At 37.2% G+C, this 18188-nt stretch overlaps 1 protein-coding gene across 5 annotated transcripts in view; it reads left to right on the plus strand.

Moving 5' to 3' along the window:
* GATAD2B (GATA zinc finger domain containing 2B) overlaps positions 1–18188 on the plus strand; it is an 89019-nt gene that overhangs the window by 61002 nt on the left and 9829 nt on the right. For all 5 annotated transcript variants that reach the window (XM_045816523.1, XM_045816522.1, XM_045816521.1 and 2 more), the window contains 2 exons: positions 11761–12096; positions 16998–17127. In XM_045816523.1, coding sequence (XP_045672479.1) covers positions 11762–12096; positions 16998–17127 — 465 coding nt within the window. In that variant the 5' untranslated portion in view covers position 11761. The remainder of the gene's footprint in view (positions 1–11760; positions 12097–16997; positions 17128–18188) is intronic.

Consider the following 18188-nt stretch of genomic DNA (forward strand, 5'->3'; position numbering starts at 1 on the left):
GGAGGGACGATGTGGGTGGGAGGGGGGTGCAAGGTAGATGGGAACAAAGTGGGGGGATGGGACAACTATAATAGCATAAATAAAATATATTTAAAAGAAAAAATAGTTATTTAAATATTTGTCGTTACAACTACATAGGTTCAAGAACTGAAAATAACACAAACAAAAATATATTCACAGTGCTGACTATTACCACCAAGGCCTTTGAAAATAACAACAAGTTTAAGCCTGAAAGCTGGTGTTTTCTAAGACACCCAAAGAAAAATCATCCTGTCACCTTCTGCCAGCTCAGTTCAAGGTTGTGCCCGGAACCTCTTCTCCCACCCAAAAATATCATAAATATAGGTGGCTTAGCTGATCTCCAGTTGCTGTCTAGCTTCAAGCATCTTTTGGTGTCTGTGTCCCTAAGCCTTCACTCACAGGCCTGCACTGACCACCCTTGGCAGGCCTGCTGGCAACCCTTGATGTGCTCGCCTTCAGAAGAGGGGGAAGAACCAGCTAACTTTTTGCTTCCTGGCACACTGTTTTAAAAGTCCTATCTTAGAAGCCTAAGCACAACCAAAGCCAGTGGGAGTGTCCAGCTTTCCAATCAATGAGGGCCAGTGTTGGCCATGTTTTCCTTCTCGCCTTTTCCGGCCACCACGTTTGAGCAAGGGGTCAAAGTCTCCAGTCTTGCCTGCTCTGTACAAGCTCCTTTCTCTGGCTGCCTCTCCCTTCACAGGGTGGGCAAGCTCCTTATAACCTTAAAGTTTTCCTTGGGGCTTTCTCCCTACCCCCTGCCTTCTCTTGCTTGGTGATTTGACCTGATGACCCTTTTGTTACAAATGGATTAGGACAAGGGGTCATGAGAAGATTTTTTTCAAGGTGAGAAATATTACACCAAGTTGTGAAATGGGATGATGATTTTTTATTTATTTATTTATTTTTAAACAGAATGATTATATTTCAATATGGGATGATTCTTAACACTGGCTGTATAGTAGAACCAACTAGGGAGTTTATTAAAGTGTGGATGCTTGAGTCCCATGGCAGACCAATTAAATCAGAATCTTATGAGTGGGACCCATGGTATCAATTTTTTTTATAGTTCCCAGGTTGTTCCTTATGTATATCCAAAGTTTATCTGTTTTGTAGTAGATCAGTGAAATTTAATACTCAGGAGATGTGTTTGTTAAACAAGGCTGAAGAGAGAATTAGGAACAATAGAAGGAAATTACACAGAACTCGGGATAGGGATACAAAAAAAATGGAAAATACGAAAAAAGGTTGAGACATGGAGACCAGAGTGAGATGGCCCAAAATATAACTTACAATAAGAGTTTTAGTATACAGTAAAGAAAATGGAGAGAGTAGCAATATTCAGTGATATAATGACTGGGAATTTTTTAGATTTTTAGATATGTGAATCTTCAACTTCAGGAAAAAAAAGAAACATAGAATCCTGAAAAGATAAATAAAACTAAACATACTAGTGATCCTGTAGTTTTATAGAACATCAAAGCCAAAGACCTTAGGAGAGCAACCAGAGAGGAAAAAACATCACTCCAAAGGATTGATAATTAGAGTTAAGCCAAACTTCTAAACAAGAGCAAGAAAAGATATGTAGCAGGAAAAAGGGATTTGAATTCAGTAAGAATGACAGGCCAAAGAAACTGTAGGTAAATCTAAATTACCTTTGGCTATATTTAACACACTAATTAATGATGACCAGTTTGATAGGAGCTAAAAACAAGATAGTACTGAGTAAAAGAGAAAAAATGAATACAGAAAGCTTAAATCAATCTATTAGTAGAAGCACAAAGAGCATAAACACAGCACAGAACAAGCAAGATAGTAGAATGAACACAAGATGGTAGAATTAAAAACAAATATATTAGTAATGTTAACAATTGTAAATGGGCTAAACTAAGTAGTAGAGGAAACATCAGATTGAATGTGAATAAATAAATGTGAATATAAATTCTATTTATAAACTATAAATAAGTATAAATAAATGTGAAAATAAATTCAGGTTAATAATGTCAAAAAGGCACAGAAATTGAAGAATGGAAAAAGATACTCTAAACAAATACTAACCAGGAAGTTGATATGCCCATATTAATAACAGACAAAATAATCTCTGAGGCCATAATTAGAGGAACTTGGAAAAATACAAATAAATATAAATTGTAAAGGAGAAGATTGGTAAAGGAAATTTTAAATGATTGAAAAGGTCTTTATTTTACCTTTGTTTTTAAAAGATATATTTTTATGGTTATGGTATTCTAGGTTGTCAAGTTTGTTTTTCTTTTAGTATTTTAAAGATGTTATCTTCTCTTTTACATTGTTTCTAACTAAAAAATCTGATGGTATTCTTATTTTCGTATAACATGTTGCCACCCCCTCCCCTTCAGCTGCCTTTAAGATTTTGTAGTAGTTTTGACCAATTTGATTATAATGTCCCTTGGTATAGTTTTCTTTGTTTCTTGAGCTTCTTGGATTTGTAGGTTTATAGTTTTTATTTTTTTTATTCATTTTTAGCCATTATTTCTTCATATATTTCTTCTGTTCACTCCCCTCTCCTTTCTTTAAGGAACTCCAATTATCTGTATATTCAGCTCCCTATAGTTGTCCCCTAGTTCCCTGAGGCTCTTATTTTTTTCTTTTCTATCTTCTTTGAGTTTTGATAATTATTATTCCTCAGTCTTCTGGTTCACAGATACTGTTTTGTAATGTTGAACCTGCTGTTAGTATCATCATCCCTTGTCTTTTTTAATATCTTCATTGAGACATAGTTTCACATACTGTAAAATTTACTCACTTAAAGTATACAATTCAAGCCCCAGCCAGTGTGATTTGGTTAGGTGCCATCCCGCAAACTGAAGGGTTGCTGGTTGGATTCCTGGTTGGGACACATGCCTGGGTTGTGGGTTTGGTCCCAGGTCAGGGTGTATACAGAAGGCAGTCAGTAGATGTTTCTCTCTCACATCATCACATCAGTGTTCTCTCCCTCTCTTTCTCCCTTCTTTTCCCTCTCTCTAAAAAATAATTTTAAAAAAGATTTAAAAGTGTACAATTCAGTGGTTTTGGTATATTCATAGTTACTCAGCTATCACCACAAGTAAGATCAGGACATTTTCATCACCTAAAAAAGGAGCTCTCTACCATTAGCAGTTATTCCTTATTTTTCTTCCTCATTCAGCCCTAGAAACCACTCCTGTGTATGTATGTATTTATTTATTTTTAGAGAGAAGGGAGGGGAGAGAGAAAGGGAGGAAGAGAAACATCAATGTGTGAAGGACACATCAACCAGTTGCGTCTCACACACCCCCAACCAGGGACCTGGCCCATAACCCAGGCATGTGCCCTGACCAGGAATCGAACTGGAGGCCTTTTGGTTTGCAGGCTGGTGCTCAATCCACTGAGCCACACCAATAGGGCTTAAAATATAATTTTAAAAAATAACAAACTATGCTATGTATTACTCTTGGGTTATTTTATTTATATATATATATATATGAAATTAACTTATACAAATATTAATGAGAATGATAATAAATCCATTATGCCATGTCCAATGTGTTTGGCTGAGTTGGTTGAAGTGTCGTCCCATACCTGAAGGGCTGTGAGTTCAATTCCCGGTTACGGCACATACCTGGGTTACAGGTGTGATCTCCAGTCTGGGCATGTGTAGTCCTTGGTCCAGCAGCATGCAATTCCTGGTCTGTGTGCATACAGGAGGAAGCTTCTCAATGCTTCTCTCTCACATTGATGTTTTTCTCTCCCTTCCTCTCTCTCTCAAAGAAATGGGAAAAAAATGTCCTTGGGTGAGGATAAAAAAATTCGTCATAATGTCTTTCTGTGGGGAGGGGAGGAAAAGGGAGGATAAAAAATAGTTTGTGGGTAAAGTTACAAGGGTGCTTCAACTGTATCTGTAGTGTTTAATTTCACTGAAAATAAATTAGGAAGCCACAAGTATGACAAATGATTAGTGTTTAGAATATGTAAAGAACTCTCAAAACTCCACAGTAAAAAATAAAAGTTAAAAAACCTAAACCATTCAATTTAAAAAAGGGCAAAAGATATGAACAAAAGAGGATTTACAGATGGCAGTAAACACATAAAAAGATATTCAACATCATTAGCCATTAGGAAAGTGCAAATTAAAACCACATTGAAATGTTACAACACACCTATCAGAATGACTTAAATAAAAAATAATGGCAAGCCCTGGCTGGCATAGCTCAGTGGACTGAGCGTGGGCTGTGAACCAAAGCATCGCAGGTTTGATTCCCAGTCAGGGCACATGCCTGGGTTGCAGGCCACAGCCCCCAGGAACCGCACATTGATGTTTCTCTTTCTCTCTTCCTCCCTCCCTCCCTTCCCTCTCTAAAAATAAATAAATAAAATCTTAAAAAAAAAATGACAACACTAAATGCTGGTGAAGATATAAAGAAACTGGATTTTTCAAACAGTGCTTGTGGAACTATATGATGGTACAACTACTCCAGGAAACAGATTGGCAGTTTCTTCTAAAACTAAACATTCATTTGCCATATGACTCAGCAGTTGCACTCTTGGGCATTTATCCCAGATATATGAAAACTTATGTTTCTATAAAAACTTTTATATGAATGTTTGTGGCAGCTTTATTTATTCTAGCAAAAAAAATCTAGAAACAACTCAGTTGTCCTTCAGCAGATGAACTATTCAGCAATAAAAAGGAACAGACTATTGGTACATGCAATGACTTGAATGAATCTCAAGGGAGTTATGCTGAGTGAAAAAAAAAATCCAAAAGTTATATATGTAATTCCAATAAGTACTTTTGAAAAGAAAAAATTTTAGATATAGAAAACAGACTAGTAATCACCAGAGTTGAGGGTGTGGTTGGGTGGCTGGGGGAAAAGGATGTATATGGTCATAAGGCAACATGAGGGATCCTTGAGATGATGGAACTATTCTGTATCTTGATTTCTTGATTGTGGTAGATATATGAACCTACAAATATAAAATTTTATAGAATTAAATACACACAAATGAGTACAAGTAAAGTTGGGGAAATTCGAATATATTTGTAGATTATGTCAGTGTTGATATGCTGGTCATGATGTACGATAGTTTTGTAAGATGGTACTATTAGGGAAAACTAGGTAAAGATACGTAGAATCTTTCTTTATTATTTATTTTACTTTTTGTTGTTGAAGATTTTATTTGTTTATTTATTTTTAGAGAGAGGGGAAGGGAGGGAGAGAAGCATCAGTGTGTGGTTCTCTCTTTCTCATCCCCTCCTGAGGACCTGGCCTGCAACCCAGGCATGTGTCCTGATCAAGAAATAAGCCTGTGACCTTTTGGTTCATAGGCTGGCGCTCAATCCACGGAGCCATACCAGCCAGGGTAGGGCTGTATTATTTCTTAAAACTTCATATGAATGTATAAATTATCTCAGAGTAAGAAATTGAATTAAAAATAGGGACAAAACATTAAGATGTGATTTTTGTTTATTATACAAATTTCTATGTTGGAAACATTTCCATCTATACATATTTCCATGTTGGAAACATTTCATAATAAAGAGAACAGGCAGTCTCCTCTGTGTGTCTGTACAATAAAATTCTCCTCAGCTGTATATTGCAACCATTTGGAAGACAGATTAGAGGGAGAGAAATCAGGAAGAAAAAATAAGTGAAACTATAAGAAATGAATAGCCCTATCCAGTGTGGCTCACATGGTTAGAGCGTTGTCCCATAAACTGAAAGGTCATGGATTCGATTCCCAATCAGGGCACATGCCTTGGTTGTGAGTTCAATCCTTGGTTGAGGTGCATATAAGAGGCAATCAATCAATGTCATGCTTTCCCAGTTTTCCCCTAACTCTCTGACCAACCAGCCCTTAAATGTAGGTATTGCCTTGTCCATGGTTCTATCCTTGGCTATATATTCTGACTATATATTTATTTTTTTGTGGGCTGTTTTATCCCCATACATTACTTCATTTACCTCCTTGACCCATTCAGATACTTATCTCCAGCTCTGGTCTGAGCTCTGGCTCTTTTGTCTATGTCATGTATCCAGCTGTTCATTGGATATCTTCCCCTTGATTTCATATTGGCACTTCTGACAGAGTTTTCTGTTAGAATATTTTCAGTTTAAGTAAGCAAAAAACCTAGCTCATACTGGCTTAAACATTAAGGAAATTTATTGGCTATATAACAGGAATCCAGCGACTAGCTTTAGGGTAATTTGATCTGGTGGCATAGCTATATAATTAGCTCTCATCTCAGTGTTCTGTGCAGTGTCTGCAAGCTTTCTTCCTTCATGGTCACAAGGTAGCTGCCAGTCGCAATGTACCATTACTACATATTTTCTCACTTAATATTCAGAGGAAGGGAATAGAATTGACTGGATTGGTGAGTTAGATTTAAGATCCAAGAAAAGTCAGAGATGATTCCCAGGATTGTAGCTTTGCCTCTGGATAAAATTAATTCTCTTCAAAGAAAAGCAGGATATAAGAAGGCAGAAAAACTAGATTATGCGAACATCCAAGAACTTATTTTAATTATGTGCATATCTGTCTCCTATCAGAATGAAATTTTTAGAGACAGTGACTTAATCTTTTTTCACCTTTATTCCTAACACCTAACTCTGAACTTAGCCCATAGTATATAATTAATATTTAGGGTGAGAGGTAATCGATGGATGTATACATAGTAAATATACAACACTGCTTCTTCAGATTATCTAGCTCTGTCTTGAGCAGACCCCAAAATACTGAAGAGTTCCTACTTAAAAAATTAGGTGGATACTGTCACCAATTAGAATTGTAGTGTGGCAGTAAGGCAGTATTTATATAAAACCCCAAGACAGGGTTTATCTGAGATTTCAGTGGCCATGTGTTCAGAATTCTTTGTTAAGCAGGGTCACATAGAATCCAAACTCGTATTTCTGGTATATGTTTATATTTTATACAACCAAAATGTCTTGACATTACCAGCTGTTGAATTATTTAAATCACTTGACATTTAGGGTTTTGTGGAGTAATCGTGGTGTTTGAATATCAGTTCTAACACAATTTACACTGTAGACTCTTAACTACACAGTTTACAGTGTAGAAGGTAAGTGGAGGGGGCATAGATATCAGCTAGCCATAAATTCCTCCTCTGCCACATACAGCTGTGTACAAGGACATGTACTGTATAATAGATTTTTGAAGTGAGCTAGACCGGCATTGGAATTACAGATTCACTAAAGCTTTGCAGTCTTGGGATACTTGTTTGACATTTTTCCCACATGTTAGGTGGGGATAATACCTCTTACTTATTAAATAAGAACATATGATAAAGTGCCTAGTAGCATGTTTGGCTTTTAAAGTAGCTACATAAGAAGTATTAGCTGTTATTAACAGCCCAGAAGAAACAGGAAAAAGTTGGTTAGGCTTTAAAAGGTAGCATACAATATTCTTTGTACAGAATTTTCATTTTGCTTTTTGAAGAGGATTTTGTTTGACAAATTTATATTGAATATTTTTAAAGCTTTATTCAAGTATAATTTAAGTGTATGATTCATTACTTTTTTTAGTAAATTTACAGAATTATGTACCTATCACCACAGTGCAGTTTTAAAACATTTCTATCATCCCCAAAAGGTCACTTGTGCCATTTTAATCAGTCTCTGTTACATTGGATTTTTTAAACAAATTTATTGTAGCAAATATACATAATGTAAAATTTATCATTTTAACTATTTTTATGTGTATAATTCAGCAGCTTTTAAGTACATTCACAGTGTTGAGCAACCATAACCATTATCTATTTTAAGAACTTTTTCTTCATCCCAGAGACTGTTCCCATTGAATAACAACTCCTTACTCCCCTTCTCTCCAACTCCAGCCACTGGTAGCCTCTGTTCTGTTTTCTGTCTCTTGTGAATTTGCCTATTCTAGGTACCTCATATAAATGGAACCATAAAATATTTGTCCTTAGTATAATGTTTTCAAGATTCATTCATGTTTCCTTGGATTTTGAGACATGCATGGCTGTAGGTACATGAAATTGGGGCTTATAGACAGACAGTAAAGTCAAGAGTAGGCAAGGAATTTGCAACATGGATGGGCCTTGAGAGTATTATGTTAAGTGGAAAACAACCCATATGATCTCACTCCTGTGAAACATAAAACAAAACAAAACAAATAAATGAAATAAAAACAAACTCATAGATGCAGACAACAGCTTAGTGGGTTACCAGAAGGAAGGGTAAAATGGGTAAAAGGGGTCAATTGCATGGGGACTGGTGAAACTAGACATTTGGTAGTGAGCACACTGACATCTATAACATGTCAAATTATAATGTTTACACCTAAAACTTATATAATGTTGTAAACCAATGTTACCTTAATTTTTTAACAAAGAGAGTGGGCAAGGAAAGTTCGGTCAGAATTCTCAAGCCACCTACTGGGAAAAAGTACCTTAGGTATTCAAATATCTGGTTCTGGTTTCTCCCAACTTCTGATGTATCTGTTTGTGTCCTTAGAGTATAATGCGGAGGAATTATTTGAACTGCTTTTACCTGTTTGTATAACTGTCAGTTGAAGAAGCCAGGATGATGATGGCATCCCAAACTCCATTCATCTTTAGGTTACTGAGTTTCATCATATACTTTCAGTGCTCGTGAATATAATTTATCTCAAAATTTGAAACACTGTATTGTATTGAATTTATATTTGTATATCTTGCTGTGTATTTACTTCTCTAAAGATCTTTTTGCATCTAGTTTTATAATCAGTTGAATGACACACTTTTCCCACCCTTTGCAACTCCTTGTGGTATTTGCAATTATACTCTCAACATGAGGTCTTGATCAAGTTACCTAAGACATTGTTACTGTGGAATTAGGGCTTAATTTTTTATGTTCTATATAGCATTCAACTTTGCAGCTCCATCAGGGGCTATTTTCAGAGGTAAACCACTTCAGAAATAACACGTTGTCAAAAGAATAAATGTGTGGGGGACCTGTAGCTAAATGATGATTATACAAGGGGGGGACCAAAAAAAAAGTGGAATCATCTTCTGGAGGGCTGGCCCCTTGTAGTACAGGCTTCAGCTGCTAGGTGATTGTTCTGGGAACCCATCTGTATCAGTGTACCAGTTGGCGTTGTTGTGAGAGGCTGTGTTAGGTTTCACTGAATTTTTTTTTTTTTTTTGAAGACTCAGTGTGTTTGCCCATTTCATGATGGGTCATTTATGAACGCACCTGCCCACACCCATGCTGAGTGTTCAGCAGTTTTTGACCAAAACAGCACCACCCTGGTGCCCCTCCCTCCCTGTTCACCTGATCTCCATCCCCCGCCCCCAGCAACTTTTTTTTGTTTTCCCCATGAAAAAAGTTCTTAAAGGGAAACATGTTGCCTGTGTGGAAGAGGTGAAACAAAAACCAGCAGAAGCACTAAAAGGCATCAAAATTGAGAAGTTCAGAAACTGTTGTGAACAGTGGAAAAAATGTCTAGATTGGTGTATTGTATCAGATGGAAAGTACTCTAAAGGTGACTGAAGTTAAAACATGTAAGAATACCTGGCTGGTGTGGCTCAGTGGATTGAGCACTGGACTACAAATTAAAGGGTCACCGGTTCAATTCCCAGTCAGGGGACATGCCTGGGTAGTGAGCCAAATTGTGCCCCCAGTAGGGGGCGTGTGAGAGGCAACCCCACATTGATGTTCTCTTCCTCTCTTTCTCCCTCCCTTCCCCCTCTCTAAAAATAAATAAAATATTTTTTAAACCATGTAAGAATAAATATACAATTTTTATAAATTTTGGATTTTGGGTTCTCCCCCACATATATGCTATGATAGCTCATATCTGATGCTGTCAACAGAGGACTAAGAGAATATGGAGAAATTGGAATCCTCCTACACTGCTGGTTTTAATATAAAATGGTGCAGCTACTTTGGAAAGGAGTCCCTCAAAATGTTAAACAGAGAATTACATAGGACCCAGCAATTCTGCTTCTAGGTATATCCCCAGGAGAACTGAAAACAAATGTTCACATAAAAATCTGTACAGAAAGGTCATAGCAGTATTATTCATAATAGCAAAAAGGGAAAAACAAATATTCATCAGTTGATAAATGAATAAACAAAATGTGATTATGTCCATACAATGGAATATCATTCAGCCTTAAAAAGATGTGAAGTCATAATATATGCTATAATATGAATAAACCTTTAAAAACATAAAGCTAAGTGGAAGAAGCCAGTCACAAAAGATCCCATACGGCTTCATTTATATAAAAAGTTCTGAATAGGCAAAGAGACAGAAAGTAAATTAGTGGGGACTAGAGATGGGGGTGGGGGTGAGGAAAATGACTGCTAATGGGTATGGATTTTTTATACCCATTAAAAGCTAGAGATGATGAAATATTCTAAATTTGGTGATGGTTTTACAACTCTGAATATATTAAAAACCATTGAATTATACACTTTAAATCAGTGAATTATATGATATGTGAATTATATCTCAATAAAGCTGTTCTTTAAAAAAAGAGAATTGAGAAACATTATTTAAATTTAGAGCTCAGGGTTCTGACTTTTCTCTGGTGTTCAAAAGATCCGTTTCCTTTTATTGGACATTATTTTGTTGGTTATTTTTCTTCATTATAACCAGAAAAGAATTGAATAGCTATTATTTGACTGTACACTACAGGAAGGAAAATGCCTCAAGCACATACATGCTTTTTTTAAAAAAATTATTTTGCAAGAGCACCAATTAACATTGGTAGCCTTTGCTATCCTATTGCTTGAGTCTATGAATTATTGTGCTTAACCTCATACCTTAGGTATGAAAATCATAGCTCAAGGGTATATAAATTAAATTTTGTTTAGCACCTAAGTGCCCACTTTTACAGATGAAATTGAGACTTGGGAGGTAAAGTAACTCACTAAATATTTTATCTTGTAAAAATAAGTTAGCAGTTTGAACCTATGTTTCTGTGACTCAGAAATTTTCTTTCTGGTGCCTCAGCTATTTCTTACCAAAACAGCCCTGGATTTAAAAGTGTTGGAGAAATTCTGCATTTAGATGTTGTTAGTGTAAAAAAATCAAAGTGAAAGGGGGAAATGATAATTAGCTTGTCTTTAATAATTTTGCTGTATGAGTAGAGAAAATATTACCTGTTATCAGCTTTAGCACCTGAGTCCATTAAGCAAAGCCAGGTATCTTAAGGTACTGAATCTATTATCTGTTGAATTGAGGGCAAATTAACAATGCACCCCTCTGATCCTTGCTATATTCAGGCAACTCAGGCTTCCTGTTGGATGTTCTTTCTCTAATTCATCTTTTTCTTATTTCTTCATTTATAAGATAGGCCAGTTTAAGATAATGGCATGCATGACCGGAAGAACTTCCCATTCATAAGTCTTTTTCCAGGAGACAAATTTGGTATGAGAGTTACAACCAAAGCATCTTACTTTGAGCATGCATGCACAAAAGCCAGTCATAAAGGAATGTTTCTTTTTTGAGAGATGTAGACTCTCAGTGGACTATCCAGGTGAGTGTAGTATTTGGTTTCCGGCATCTATACAGGAAGTACCTAATTGACTGGAGAGTACTTACAGTTTCTTTAGTCTCTATAAGGCCTGAAGAAAGATACAGGGTGGGCTAGCTGAGTTAACTTTGAGTCTCCATGTCCATATCTATGATTCTTCTTAATACCTGTACTACCTACCCTCTTTCCTTATGGATTAATTAAGGGTCTTTATTCTGATCTCACTTGTATTATTCTTTCCATAGGATGGATAGAATGACAGAAGATGCTCTTCGCTTGAATCTGTTGAAGCGGAGCTTGGACCCAGCAGATGAGCGAGATGATGTCCTGGCCAAGCGACTCAAAATGGAGGGGCATGAGGCCATGGAACGTCTGAAAATGTTAGCACTGCTCAAACGAAAGGATTTGGCAAATCTTGAAATGCCACATGAGTTACCCACCAAACAGGATGGCAGTGGTGTCAAGGGCTTTGAAGAGAAACTCAACGGGAATCTCAGGCCTCATGGAGACAACAGGACTGCTGGAAGGCCAGGCAAAGAAAACATCAATGATGAGCCTGTGGATATGAGTGCTAGACGGAGGTATGGCTTGATTCAGCTGCCTCCAGGGATAGGGTCTTCTCATAAACGAAGCCTGTGAAAATGGAATGAATTTTAATGAGAGGAGGGATTTTTCATCCTAAGTTTCTTAAAAGAAGACAGATCTGTGCCATATGGCTTGACCCTGAATTCTTCTCATTTCCAAATGAAACCAGGTGCCTCAAAAATTTGCTTAGCATACAGAGAACAATAGTTCTTACCTTAAAATAAAGTGGCCATTTCTGGATAAAGGAGGCACTGTAGTACTGACATTCCAATTAAGAGTGAGTTAATAATACACTTTTATTCTAATCTTATGGCTATTTTAGGAGGAAAAAAGTCTTTCTTCAGATACTTCCAGGAGTTTTAGGATCTGTTTATTATGGAGTCCCAGCTTTATTTTTTGTACCTACCAATTATGCTTGCTTTTTTTTTTTTTTTTTTTAGATTTTATTTATTTGTTTTTATAGAGGGGAAGGGAAGGAGAAAGAGAGGAAGAGAAACATCAATGTGTGATTGCCTCTCAAGGCATCCCTTACTGGGGACCTAGCCCATGACCCAGGCATGCCAGATTGGGAATCAAACCCGTGACCCTTGGGTTTGCTGGCCAGCACTCAGTCCACTGAGCCACATCAGCCAGGGCCCCAGCTTTTATAACATCAGAAAAAATACGGGCCCAGCTTTCTTGTGTCAACAAGGAAATTATCGTCATGTGGTAATTCTCTACATTTTTGTTTCATTTGTGCCCCTTTCCCCAACATATGTATATACATTCACTTGTACCTGCACACTCATGCTTGTACTCTTTCACACACACAACACAACACAAGCAAACATTTTCACAGGATTTTTTTTTTCTGGTGTCTGTCAAGTGAGTACCTTGAAACTGTGGAGCACATACTAAGAGTTGCCTAGAACTGGCTGAGGGTAGAGCCTACCTTGACATTGAATCATAGTATAGAAAAACTCTAGTTTTAAGAACATTCAGTTTGTTATGGTTCAGAAACAGCTGATAGGCATGAGAATTACTCTTCAATATTCAGTTGCCTTTCAGCTGACCTTCTGACCTTGTCCTAGAACTGATCCAAAGCAAGATCTTTAAACTGGACTGACGGAGAAAGAAGAAGAAAGGAGGAATGGTCATAACCTTATCTGAGTTTCTTCCTCTTCCTTTTAACATTTATTTACTAGTATTTTCCCAGGATTTTTTTTTTTTTTAGATTGATTGATTGATTGATTTAGAAAGGGGGAGGGAGAGAGAGAGAGAGAGAGAGAGAGAGAGAGAGAAACATCAATGTGCAGTTGCTGGGGGTCATGGCCTGCAACCCAGGCATGCACCCTGACTGGGAATCAAACCTGCAACACTTTGGTTCGCAGCCCACGCTCAATCCACTGAGCTACGCCATCCAGGGCAGGATTATCTTTTTAAAATAAATGCCCAATGAGGGAACATTATTCTTAGTATAGCATTAAAAACCCTTAGAAATTTCAAATAAGTTCCCTAGTGGCCCTGGAAGAGGAAAAAATTCTTGGGAGCTATAGGTAGTGTCAGCAGAATGTTTTGAAAGTAGGTTAATCCTTAGATCTTTTGCGGGGAAAAGAAAGTGGATGAATGAGATCGTGTACCTGAGCAACCCACTTGTCCCATAATCACTCACTCTTTTGGAGCTAATGACTAATTCTATTTCACTGGGGAGGAAGAAGAGGAAAAATGTTAGGTGGGTTTCTCACATCCCAAATTGGAGCTGAAAATGTATTTTTCATAGAAATATTGTTACATGTTTTGGTAAGATCTCATTAATGCTGTTGGAATTACAAAATATCACAGATAAATTTTATGTTAAAAAGTCAAGCTACCCTGAAAACCCTACTATTGCTTTTAATTTTACTTTAGAGGGATGGCCTTTTGAAACAATCCTCTAGAAACTGGGATTCTTTTTTAATGGTCCCCAGAGCAAGAGGCTTGATGTAAACCATCTAGAGCCCCATTCTGATGGAAAAATAAGGCCCTATTGGACAATGTCTTTTTCCCATTCACCAGATATACTGACAGCTATTTCCACTTAGTCCCAAGATTTTTACAAGAATGAATAAGATTAATAGAGTGCTCAGTAAGAACATTGGTTTAGTTGATAGAGATAAAAGGAGAGAATTTAAAAGCAGAAAGAAGGAAGTGCTCTTGATATCATAGCCATATCATAATTGCCTAAGTATCTTTTTAATCATTTGGGCAAATTATATTTACTATGAAATAAGGTAAATATGAAACCAGTGCTGCTTATGGTTTGTAATTCCAGTTTACATGACAGTTTGGTTCTTTTGTTTCATTTTTATTACTGTGGCCTTAAGGATTAGCCATTTTATAGCTTCTGGGAATCTGCCAATCTGAGTCAAAGTGATGTCAGCAGCAAGTCTAGCTTTTATAATGTCTCTCTAACAGGTAGTGTTTTATACTTAAGAGCACAAAATACTGTAAATCATATATATGAATTTCTGCCTCTGGAGAATTTAATAAATGAAGCCAGAATTTCAGGCCAAAAGTTCATTAAAAACTTGAGGAATGAAATCTGACTTGAGTTTTGTCTTACCTGTGCTGTCTTACTAATGTGGGTCTGATTATATCTGGGAATAAAATACCATTTAGAGCCCTGGCTCAATTGGTTGGAGCGTTGTTTCATAGCCAGTGTTGCAGGTTTGATTGCTGGTCAGGGCACATGCCTGGGTCCCTGGTCCAGACATGAATGATCCCCTATCCTGGTGATCTGCAGTACAGACACCTGCCGTTATGCAGCTGATTGATGCTTCTCTCTTGCATCAATGCTTCTCCCTCTCCCTTCCTCTCTCTCTAAAAAACAATGAAAAAAATGCCCTAAAATGAGGATAGGTAAAAAAGAAAAAAATACATCATTTAGGGTTCTCAGATACAGCTCCCTAATAGATGCCACTCAATTGCAAAATCTCCATCCAGGAATATCTCTGCATGTCTTGTTGCTGGACAATCCCTAAGCAGTTGGTAGGTGGCACTCATTTGAGCAAGGAAGAATTCCGTAACTTGGAAATAATCTGTGGTTATATGTATCCAGCAAGGACCAAAATGGAAAGAGCTCACTGTTGATGTAAACATTGGGGAATCAGATAGAAGTAGAAATCTACCAGAGCTCAAAATTGTTCACCCATGTAAGTGTTAGGGATGGTGGAAAGACAAAAGAATATAGAAATGATAAAGTCATCAGAAAAATGAATTCACTTTATTTAGGCCTGACCATTACTTTAGGAACTTGGGGTTAGAGAATGAAAGGTTCTTTTTTTCCTTTATTGGCTTCTTTTTCTATAACCCCACATTCTCAGCTTGCTATGTCTGTGGCCAGTGGTTATAGAGTAATGCAGGAGAATTTAATAGTTCCCAAGATACTCTTCTTATTCTGTCCCCTAATTCTATTTCCTGAGCTAAATTTGGTTGATTTTGTAACTCGGTTTTACCATGTAGAGAAATTGAATGCCTAACCAACCTTCCAGGGTTCCTAGTTTAAAAGGCACATGTGTGCCCTGGCCAGTGTGGCTCAGTTGGTTGGACTATCATCCTATGACTGAAAGGTTGTAAGGCTCCCTGGTTCGATCCCTGTAAGTTCGATCCCTGGTTTGGGTGCATAGGGGAGACAACCAATTGATGTTTCTCTCTCACATTGATGTTTCTCCCTCTTTCGTCTAAAAGAAGTGAAAAGGTGTCCTCCAGTGAAGAATTTTTAAAGGAGAGGGGGCACTTGTGCCAACAGCTGCTGAGTCAGAAGCCCCAAGAAATGGTAGACAGGCTCTCAGGACTAAAGATCTGTGGGTGTTAAGACTTTGAGTTACATGTTTAAAAAGACCTAAGAACACATTGCTTTACACCTGTATACTCCGAAGTACAGTGAAGAACTCAGGGAAATAGGGTCTGGGAAGATACTTTGAGTTGAGAAAGTAGAGGAGAGGAAGATCTACATTGACTTGGAAACCCGGTCAGTTAGAATTTCCAGGATTCTTGTTACCCAGGTCTTAAGTAAGCAGTGAGTGCCATTTTTCATCATCTTAGAGAAACAAGTATGATTTTTTTTTAAGGCTAACCCCACAAAGACGAAAACCAGAGTTGTTTAATAAATAGACTCTAAGGAAACCAATGTGGAAGATTTAGATTTGAAAGTCATTTCTAGATAGTTTCTTTCTGAGAAAGGATGCTAAGTAGAACTCTGGCAAGTAGATGCAAGTTCCATTTATATTTACATCTGAAGTTGCAGTCCTCCAGAAGGCTGTAGACATTGTACTTGGCATTGTCCATTCCTCAAGCCAATGAGAACAGTACCTTCTTTTGGCTTAACTCCTGACAGGACAGACTATCATGGAATTGTAATATAACCTCCTTTCTTATAAATCCTCAGAGAGCCAGGACCATGTTGTTATTGGTATAATGAGTTGCCTCCTTAACAGTGTATCAGCTGTACCTAGAGTGGGCAACTAGGCTTTACTGCCTTTGCTCTTCTTCCCCTGTCAAGCTAACCATTTTCTTCTTGCCCCTCTGTAACTAATGAGACAGCCCAAAGGAGATCGAGGAACAGGAAAACCGTTTAGGATTTTTGTTTAATCAGTATGAAATGAGCACTCCTTTCCATTTCTAAACCCATTGTCTTTGTTTCTGCATCCTCTATGAAGAGTTTAGACAGAAGAAGTACCTTTATAGAGGTTTTATCATCACTCACATTTTAGTGTCTTCTTTATTCTAAGATTTGCGTTCTCTGTCTTCCCTGGGTAAATTGGGACAGACCTAAGTTCTTTGGGTTTCTTAGTTGGGTGTAGAAAAGAAGTTTCTTAAACTTTTCTATGAACCTTCCCTGTTGGGACATACCTTAATTTTTTTCTATTGTGTTGTTTAGTGAGCCAGACCGAGGAAGGCTAACTCCCTCCCCAGACATCATTGTTTTATCTGATAATGAGGCTTCCAGTCCTCGTTCCAGCTCCCGAATGGAAGAAAGACTCAAAGCAGCCAACCTAGAGATGTTTAAGGTAAAAAAAAAAAGACAGAAAAAGAGAAAGATTTTTCTTACTGCTTCTATTTAATTCTGTAAGAGTCCCAGTTCTGGTTTTTTTATGGTTTACTTTTTAGATCTAAGTACCTACCCATTGACACATGGCAAATAATTATTAACCTCAGGGGGACTTTTGGAGGGAACTGTTAGAATCAAGTGGAGAAGACAGTTTGAAATAGCATATTCAATAGAATTTATCTTTGGAAAACTAAAGCAAAACTTCATAATTTAAGTCATATAAAATAAACTCTTGTCTGAAAGGATGCCTTCTATACTCTATCATGGGTCTCAAAATATGGAGGGTTTCCTAAATTTTTATCTATGTCTAGAGGAAATATGGCTTTAAAAGATTTAGGAACATTATTTTAAAGGAAAGCAGTGTCTCCCTTTGGCCATTCTTAAATTTTGCCAGTAATATGGTTGATCAGCATTTATATGTGGTCTCTCCTCTGTATTTTGGAGTACAGCAAGTCCTTGAATGACGTCATTTCATTCAATGTCATTATCTTACAGTGTTGATGAGAAGGAAAAAAAAATGACTTCCCAGCCTGGTCCAATGTCTGTGTGGAATTTGCTTATCTTCCCCATGTCTGTGTAGGTTTTCTCTGGGTACTCTGGTTTCCTCCCACATCCCAAAGATGGGCACATTAGGTTAAATGGTGTGGCTCATTTGCCAGTCTGAGTGGTGTGTGGGTGTGGGTTTGAGTGTGCCCTCTGATGGAAAGGTATCCTGTGTAGGGTCAGCTCCCAGGATAGGTTCTGGCCACTGCCAACCATGAATTAAGTGAATTGGAAAATAATTACCTTATTTGTTTTTATTACTCTTTCTTAAATATGTATAGAGCTTACATTTATTTTCATGTTTAATATTAGAAGTGTTTTGGTCTTTATTTAAAACTTTGGTAATGTTTTTGGGACCAGAAATATGCTATAAGAACTAAACTCTTGTTTATATCAGCCTATGGCAAAATTGGTTCCATTAAACATCATTTTGCTTAAAGTCATAGTTTTCAAGACCCTACTGACGATGTTAGGTTA

This window comes from Phyllostomus hastatus, unplaced genomic scaffold, assembly GCF_019186645.2.
Source record: "Phyllostomus hastatus isolate PE091 unplaced genomic scaffold, TTU_PhHast_1.1 phas_scaffold_216, whole genome shotgun sequence".
Taxonomy (NCBI): Eukaryota; Metazoa; Chordata; class Mammalia; order Chiroptera; family Phyllostomidae; genus Phyllostomus; species Phyllostomus hastatus.